The sequence below is a fragment of the Erinaceus europaeus genome, chromosome 10, assembly GCF_950295315.1.
Source record: "Erinaceus europaeus chromosome 10, mEriEur2.1, whole genome shotgun sequence".
In the NCBI taxonomy this organism is placed as follows: Eukaryota; Metazoa; Chordata; class Mammalia; order Eulipotyphla; family Erinaceidae; genus Erinaceus; species Erinaceus europaeus.
This window is the reverse complement of record NC_080171.1, coordinates 17,169,472-17,178,831: the sequence shown is the minus strand read 5'-3', so window position 1 is coordinate 17,178,831 and position 9,360 is coordinate 17,169,472. Positions and strand designations below refer to the sequence as shown.

At 40.0% G+C, this 9,360-nt stretch overlaps 1 protein-coding gene and 1 pseudogene across 1 annotated transcript; one reads left to right on the top strand and one right to left on the bottom strand.

Annotated features, from left to right (window-relative positions):
• LOC103114432 (olfactory receptor 13C7-like) overlaps window positions 1-2,719 on the top strand; it is a 33,598-nt pseudogene extending 30,879 nt beyond the window's left edge.
• Window positions 2,720-5,971: 3,252 nt separating this feature from the next.
• On the bottom strand, window positions 5,972-6,968 carry LOC103114433 (olfactory receptor 2S2-like). The gene has a single exon (XM_060199192.1). It carries the CDS (start codon window positions 6,966-6,968, stop codon window positions 6,009-6,011), a length of 960 nt encoding a protein of 319 aa, XP_060055175.1. The 3' UTR covers window positions 5,972-6,008.
• Window positions 6,969-9,360: the final 2,392 nt, after the last annotated feature.

Sequence of the window (9,360 nt, the reverse complement as noted above, 5' to 3'; positions counted from 1 at the left end):
AGATAAGGAAACTCATGTAGACACACACAGCAGAGATTTCAAGCAAAATATCACTGTAATCGACTGACCTCTTTCAAACCCATTGATGCTAGTAGATCTGTTTAAAAAAAAATCATGGCAAGATCCAGGAGCAGATGCATTTATGACTTTCTCAAACATCTTTTAAAGACCTGGCCTAGTGTATGAGCTCAGAATTTATTTGCTGGGACAAAGAGCAGAGGAGAACTTTGAGATTATTTGCTTCTTTCCATCCCTGAAGTGTTAATTTGTCAAAGGAAAAGGTATTGATGACAGTGACTTGTTCTCTAAGTTGACCATGGGCTCTGAATGAGGATCCTCATGGATTGGGAATTAATGTCGGTGTTGGCAGGGCCAAGATGGCCCATGTTCTCTAGTGCTTTCCAGTAGCTCAGCAACATGAGTAGGAAGTGAGAGAAAGAGACTAGACAGTACTTCTGGAAGCACTTCAGAAATTATTAGATCTTGCATCTATAGAAAGAGCCCACATACAATAAATAAAATGAATCTAAAAAAAATAATTGGATCTTGGGGACATATTCCCAGATGATTGAAAAGTTTCTCAACTCTTGTCACTTCAACTTCAAAACTTTAAATCACTTTAGGGACTAGATAATCCCATTAGCTGGGTAGTATTTAAATGACTTCATACATGGAATGGGTGGTCCTCTGTGGATTTTGCCTAAACAGAGAATGAAAGCAAACAAACAAACAAACAAACAAACAAAAAACTTTCACCCATTTCAGGTTCTAAGGCTTATGGCTACTGCTATCAACCAAACTAGTTATTTTCAATCTCTGAACCACATCAGACTTCAGAGGACTTATGTTCTTTATAAATCTATTTATTTAAAAGGTAAGAACACATTAAAAAGAGTATATAAACTCTAGATGGCCAAATCCAGCTCCTAGTTTCATCCCTTGTGACTGTGCAACAGGGGAGGAACTTGGAAGAAATGGAGAATTTTAGACAGCTGTGTCCAAACATAAAGTCTAAGAATAAGAAATTCAGGGGAATGTTTAGCCCCTGGGATAGATTGTCTCTAAGAAGAATAAGTAACTCATTTTAAAGTAATGTTAGGGAACAAGAGCCCAGGAAGGAAATAGGACTACAGAATTTCTCTGAACTGAGTAATTGACAATGACATATACTTTTGATAAGTACTCTAGAGGAGTCTGGCAGATGAGTGAGTGAAGGAAAGAATGAATGAAGGCTTTAGAGGTCTGTAGATTGTGAGAGAGAACAATAAATGAGGAAGGAGCAGTGTCCAGAAATCCTTGGGCAGGGAAATGGCCAACAACTGAGGATGAAGAAGACCAATTAGTTCTATGCATCAAGGACAATAAAATTATATAAAGAAAGGGGATGATGACATTTATCATAAAACTGTTGAAATTGAATCAACCACACCTGGTATAACATGTATAGTATGCTGACTATTTGAATGTGGTAGGAAAATTCAGCCTAATCAGGGCACATTCCAAGTGTCTCTGTAGATGGGTCAAATATAACAAATCTATTTTAAAGTAACTACCAGCGTATTACTTGAAGAAACCAGGAGAAAGTCCCATATTGCAGAGTAGTTCTATAACTGCTCAGCAGTAGTTCCTCACTGACTTTCTGTCCATTTCAGTATCAGAGAATCATGAAAATGACTTTCTGAGATCTATCAGGCGAAAGAAATGCAACATAGAAATGTCACACAAGACTGTCTCCATGGTAGGGTTTATTCTCCTGAGCCTTGTAACCCACCCCAACCTAGAGAAAACCTTCTTTATGCTCATTTGATTGATATGTGGCCATCTGAAACCCTCTCAGGTACCCTGTGATCTATGTGCCCAGTTCCTGGGCAGCTGGGAGCAGCACAGCCATGGTGCAGACATCCCTAGCAATGAAACTGCCCTTCTGTGGGGACAATGTCCTCAACTACCTCACCTATGAGATCCTGGCTGCTCTGAAGTTGGCCTGTGCTGACATCAGCATTAATGTGATCAGCATGGCAGTGGATAATGTGGTCTTTGAGGGCATCCCAATTCTCTTCATCTCCTTCTCCTATGTGTTCATCATTGCCACCATCTTGAGAAGCCCCTCAGCTGAGGGCAGGAAAAAGGCCTTTTCCACCAGCTCTGCTCACCTCACTGTGGTGGTCGTCTTCTATGGCACCATCCTCTCATGTACAGGAAGCCCAAGTCTAAGGACCCACTGGGGCAGACAAACAGGACCTTTCAGACACACTCATCTCCCTCTTTTATGGAGTGATGGTCCCCTGCTCAATCTCATCATCTACAGTCTCAGGAACAAGGACATGAAGGCTGCTGTAAAGAATTTGGTATTTCAGAAACACTTTCACCAGTGATGGTGGAGGGGCCCTAAACAGCCCCTGCTCCTAATTCTCAGCATTTCCCAATTTCATTTAAATGTATGTTGGTGAATATAATTATGTACAATGTTATTACATAGAAAGGTTCTCTGTGTTTGGGAAGCACATAATGTGACTTTTTAATCTTATTCAATAAGCAATTTTACAGTAGAATATTCTTGTTTATATAGTATCTACTCTCTGAATAGATACTGAATAATTCAAGTCAGTTAAAGTGTCATTTAAGTTTCAACAAGCAATTCTACACAAGTACATTCTTGTTTGTATAGCTTATAGTTATTCTTTGAATAGATACTGAATAATAAAAGTCAATTAAAGTATCGTTTATGTTCCATTGTTTGAGTCATGAAAGTTCTTGACTCTGTGGTTATGTAATTCAGCTGTTCTTTGGCCTCTTTCTTTGGCCTCTTTCTTTGACCATATTTAAGTAGATCTTTACTTTCATTTTACCTTCTACTTTGCCTTCCCATAATAAATTTAGAAATATTTGCATTTTTCCTCATTCTTTGTCTTTGTCATTCTGACCCTTAAAACTGTTTCCTCAATTACTGTCTCCCCAAGTCTCCACAATTACCCTGTTTCCCTTCACATTAATTGAAGTCTTCAACAGAAATATCATTCACACCCACGGATTACATAGGAGGAGTGAAAAATGATGTAAACTTAATGCAAAAGTTTAAGGCTCAAGTCTTTTTTCTTCCCAATTTTGAAGTGGTTATTCATCACAGAATCTTATCCATAGATAGCATTAACTTTATTTTTCAATTTAATTTAATTTATTTAATTTTATTAGTGACATAATATGGATTTATAAAATTATAAGATAACAGAGGTATAATTCTGCACCATACCCACCACCAGAGTCCTCCCAAGGTCACAGATATGCGCTTATTATTTCTGTAACTATCTTTCTATATTTGCCCATTTTTCCCTATGGTCCAATCTTCTCTTCCTTTTCAAGTCACACCTACACCTATTACAACTTCTGAATGTCCTTCCATTTTTCCTCTTCTCTCTCCAGGTCCTGATGGAGTTGGAGTTTAGAATCCTCTGGTCATCTTCCCTTTTTCATTTCTCCCCCAGTGGGAATATGGACCAAAGATCTTTATAGGGTAAAGAATGTAGGAGGTCTGGCTTCTATAATTGCTTCACCACTGAGTATGGACATTGGTATCTATCCATACCTCCAGCCTATCTTTCTTTAGTGGGGTAAGGCTCTGGAGAGGTGAGGTTCCAGGATGTATTGGTGATGTTTGCCCAGGGAAGCCAGGATGGAATCATGGTAGCATCTACAAGTTGGTAGCTGAAAGGCAGTAAGATATAAAGCAGGACAAAATGATTAATGAAAAGGAACCAAAAGGTAGGGATAGAGCAGATAAGAATAGGTATTTTAAGGTAGAAAGAAGTGAGGAAGTCTATTTTATTTATGTTCCTAGAGGCTTATGACTTTCATAGTTTTTGCTTGAGTTTCTTAGCTAACATGGAGTTGAACAGAAATATCTGAGAAGATGGTGTCAGAGTTGAAAATAGGGATTAAAAAGTTCTAATCCATGGATTAGTAGCTTTCAATATTGAAGCAAATCTATGACTATAATTAACTGTTTACCCTATCAACCTGACCCAGGTCATATGTATATATATATCACAGGAACCTGTGTAATCTCTGAGTCCTGTTGGTCTGAGCTTAGAGTTCATGGTCACAGGTGGGAACATTGTAGACTGCACTCATGTTAGGACCAGTCTTCCTTGAGTGGCTGAGTAGGATGATCCAGCCTCCCTTTGGAGAGTGGGGTAGTCCCTACCATTGCTGCTATATGGAGGACAATTTTCTGGAGTGACTCATGAGAGGGATTATAACATTGACTTTCTACTCATCATGAGAGTAATGTAGAAATTGATGTATGACAAGAGAATGGAATGAATTCTATTTACCAACTGAGTTCATTTGATCCAACATGCAATCTGGTAGTGGCCATCCCTTGATTTCTATTTAAAACCCCCTAAGACTACACAGGAATTACAGGGAGAAAGAGATAATGATTTTTAATAAATTTTAAAAAAGAAAATTATCAACAGGATTGAGGAGGAACTCCTCAGTCATCAATCTAGAAGAACAGGCAATGAATTACACACACACACACACACACATATATATTTGATAAAGATGTGTATTCCAGTAGACAGGAAACAGTCAAAACAAATAACCTTTGCTAGAAAAGACTTAATAATATTTTTTAAATGGTAAAGTAAATTCTCAGTGAAATTCAAGAGCCTATAGTCAATAGAAAAAGAACAGCCTTAAATAGGAAGACTAAGATAAAAGTTCACAGGATGTTTAAAACATTTTCTAAGGGGAAACAATCTTAATGTTGAACAAATACATTCAGTACTAAGGATTTAAAAGCAGGTGGGTTGATACTTAAGTGAGATAATGTAACTTAGAAGATCTTAAATGTTCACCTAGATTTCAAGTGAGAAAAAACAGAGAGATTTATTTTTCTTGAAAAGAGTTGGAGTGTGAAAGATAAAAGGGGGCGTCAACATTGAATTCATAAAGAGAAAGGAGACGGAAAAAATTATCAATGAGGGAAAATTCATTTCACCTGAGAGAAATTTAAGATATTTTCTTTATATTAAATTCCTCAATCAACAATTAAGAACTTTGGTAAAAATCATACCTACCTTTATTGATTCAAAGGTAAAATTAAAAAAATATATTTATGACCATTTTGTTTGTGTGTGTGTTAAGAGATAGATACAAAGAGATAGAGATAGACTGACAGGTAGGAAGAAAGGAAGAAAGAAATAAATGAATGAAAGAAGAAAGAGAAGAAGAAAGAGAAGAAGGAAGGAAGGAAGGAAGGAAGGAAGGAAGGAAGGAAGGAAGGAAGGAAGGGAGGGAGACATCAGAGTACTGTTTAACTCTGGCACATGGTGATGGTGGTTAAACTCTGAATCTCTAAGGCATGGAAGTTTGGAGTGCTATCCAAAAGCATTCTTTCCTTGATTTCCATTAATGCCAGAATATTCTATAGACTTTCCCACAGATGATAAAACACATCTAATCACAAATAAAAATGGATTTTTATTCTGCAGAATATTTATAGATGTGAATGTATGTAGTATGTGTGTGAATGTGTTTATAGTGAATGCCAGTGGAAAACTTGTTGAGTTGTGGGTGCATAGTCTGAGTCTACAAATCTTATACCCCAGATAATTGCACAAGACTGAGGTATAAAAAATAATGTATATCAACTGAAGAACAATTACTTCCTCTACAACAACCTTTATTTGAATAATCGAACAAGTTTAAATACAGTAAAACTTAAGGTTAATTTAGATCCTAGTAAAATCCATCAGTGCCCATGGTAGAGAAGGACAACTATCAGGCAAGACAAAGCTGAATATACATGTATAAAACTGTATACAGAATGAATGGGGTGAAAACATACATTCAATGCTTCCTGTTCACATAGTGCATTTTACGTTAAGAAGATCCTGTACTAGTAGATTTACCTATGTAGAGAGATGAAATTGACCTTCCAACTTGTCCTCAAGACTCTCTGGTGAAAGTAGTCAGAGGTCAGAGACACTGAGTTCTTTCCACTATCACTTGAGGAAGTGTTTCTGAAAAACCAGATTCCTCACGGCAGCCTTCACATCCTTGTTTCTGAGGCTGTAGATGATGGGGTTGAGCATGGGGGTGACCACCCCATAGAAGAGGGAGGTGAGTTTGTCTGAAATGTCCTCCTTGCCTTCCTCTAGCGAGTCCTTAGACTTGGGCTTCGCATACATGAAAAATAAGGTGCCATAGAAGATGACCACCACAGTGAGGTGGGCAGAGCAGGTGGAAAAGGCCTTTTTCCTGCCCTCAGCTGAAGGGATCTTCAGGATAGTGGCAATGATGAACACATAGGAGACAAAAATGAACAGCACTGGGACTGCGAGGAATATGACATTGGCCACAACCATACTGATGACATTGATGGTGATGTCAGCACAGGCCAACTTCAGGACAGCCAGGATCTCACAGGTGAAGTGGTTGATGACATTGTCCCCACAGAAGGGCAGCCTAATGGTTAAGGAAGTGTGCACCACAGAAGCTGCACCACCAATAGCCCAGGAGCTGGCAGCCATGGGCACATACACAGCCTTACTCATGATCACAGGGTACCTGAGGGGGTTGCAGATGGCCACATAGCGATCAAACGCCATCATGCCCAGGAGCACACACTCTGTCCCTGCCATGGCGAAGGAAAGTAGCATCTGCACAGCACAGGCTGAGAAGGAGATGGCTTTCCTGGGGGTGAGGAAGCTGTCGAGTACAAGGGGCACAGAGGAGGTGGTGTAGCAGATGTCCAGGAAGGAGAGGTTCCCCAGGAAGAAGTACATGGGTGTGTGCAGGCGGAAGTCAAAGATGGTGACCAGGATGAGGACCCCGTTGCCCAGCAGGATCACCAGGTACATCAGCAGGATGAGCACAAAGAACATTTTTTCTAGTCTTGGATGAGTTGAGAGCCCAAGGAGAATGAAGCCTTCCGCGAGGCTTGTCCTATTGGCTTTTTCCATGGCATGTTTCCTCTGACCTCAGCAAAATGGAAGGCAGCACATCAGACTTTCTGGAGAAGAATCCCAGGCTTTCAGTATGGAGTCAAGCCTCTACTGAAAAACTGGAAGAAAAGATGTGTGTGAGAGGAATGAATCACAAGACAAGAGTGGGTCTTTAGGTCTCAGGTGACAGAAGGTCAGAGGAGGAAAGTTGAGTTCACACTGTTGGGTGAGGCCCCAAACATCCCAGCTGTGTGGAAGGGAGTTGCTGTGTGTTCTCATTGCCTCAAAAGCAAGGAGTCCCAGAGCAGATAAATGACCTGTCTGCTGAGCAGTTGGTGACAGTGAAAGGGGCTGAACCCAGCAGAGCTACTTCCCCAGTCAGGATGTCATCTTCTGTCTTTTATTTATTTTCTTTTTAATTTTTTTATTGAGGGATTAACAGTTTACAGTCAAGAGTAAAATACAATAGTTTATCCATACATAACATTTCCACCATCTCCTGCCTTTTCTTTTAAATTTTTATTTATAAAGTAGAAATACTGACAGAACCATAGTATAAGAGGGGTACAATTCCACACAATTCCCACCACCAGAACTCAGTATCCTATCCCCTCCCCTGATAACTTTCCTATTCTTTATCCCTCTGGGAGTATGGACCCAGAGTTATTATGGGGTGCAGAAGGTGGACGGTCTGGCTTCTGTAATTGCTTCCCCGCTGAACGTGGGTATTGACAGGTCGATCCATACTCCAGTCTCTCTCTCTCTCTCTCTCTCTCTCTCACTCTCTCTCCCTCTCTCTTTCTCTTTTCCTAGTGGGGCAGAACTCTGGGGAAGTGGGGTTCCAGGATACATTGGTGGGGTTGTCTGCACAGGGAAGTCTGGTTGGCATCATGGTAGCATCTTGAACCTGGGTGCCCCCATAGGATTTGACCACAAGGTGGATCAACAATGGTAGGGAATGTTCCATCCTCTGAAGAGTGGTTGGATAACATACTCGATCTACAACCTGAGGAAGAAGGTCCTGAAATTGACGCAACTTGAAACATTCCTACTCATGACCATAGAATGTGAGCTCAGATCTACAGGAATTCAGAGGTCACAATAGGTTCCTATGCTGAATATGGGCCCCAGATCAAATAGACGGGGTTTACAGTCAACAATATTTATACACCTTCCCCATATTTGGGAGATACCCTCTTCCCTGATCCAGCTTTCTAGCCATTTTTCCAGCCATGACATGATCTCTCCAGATAATAACTTGAGTCTACCTGCATATCAGATGTTAGGCTCAGGAAGAAAAATATATAGTCTGGGGCCCTTTGGAATATAACTAAAATAGACCTACTAGCTATTTCCAAAATGAAGACCTTCCCAAATCTTCATCTGCACTATTCCAGCCTTTAAGTTCATAATTAGTGAACAATTTGTTTGGCATTATATGTTAACTCTTTCTTCAGCCACCAGGTTCCAGATGCTACCATGATGCAAACTGGACTTCTCCTGTCTTTTCTATTGAAGTTGGGAAACTATTGTTTATTTCTCTTTAGTATAAATATGTATGAATTCCCTTTATCATACATTATTTAGACCATGTTGATTCTTGTCACAGGGTTACTTATTCAGTGCCGTACCTTAAGCATAAGCCTTAAATTAAATGTTAAGCTTATATGCACAGGGACAAGCCTCTTATACCTGTGGATGCATCACAATTACTTGGGAAGTTCCTAAATATGGAAGAAACTTATGAAGAGAACACAGGTATATGTTGGAACTGAACCACTCAATGCAATGACGACTTAGGTAGCTGATGACTGATCAGGAAACTCCACTGTCATGACCACAACAACAACAGTTTTCAGAGGGCACAGCATCTGGCTACTACTCTTCTAGTTCTGTCTCATTAGAATGAGGGCAACGTCATATAAGGTGCGCCTAAGGATGTTTGACATGGTCCTTTCTATCTCTACTGCATTGTCCCTACGCAAGCAATTCACAGGTAATGCTAGGACTCTCTGACCCCATGTGTGTGTTCCATGATGGCATTTAGTTTATGAAAGCCTGGATGCCTTTGTGAAGAGAATTTCTAGTCTCTGAGCTGCTATTTCCTAGACTCAAAATTCAGAATCTGGTGATAATATTGTTACAGCTTTGTCTTACTTCCAGAATGTGTGTGTGTGTGTGTGTGTGTGTCTCTGTGTGTGTGTGTCTGTGTGTGTGTCTGTGTGTGTCTGTGTGTGTGTCTCTGTGTGTGTGTGTATTCGTGTGTCTGTATGTGTCTCTGTGTGTGTCTGTGTGTGTATTCGTGTGTGTGTGTATTCGTGTGTGTATATGTGTTTGTGTGTGTGTGTCTCTGTGTGTATTCGTGTGTGTGTGTCTGTGTGTGTGTCTTTGTGTGTGTCTGTGTGTGTGT

Coding starts and splice junctions, on each gene's coding strand:
- LOC103114433 (XM_060199192.1), bottom strand. CDS start 6,968: ATGGAAAAAGCCAATAGGACAAGCCTCGCGGAAGGCTTCATTCTCCTT.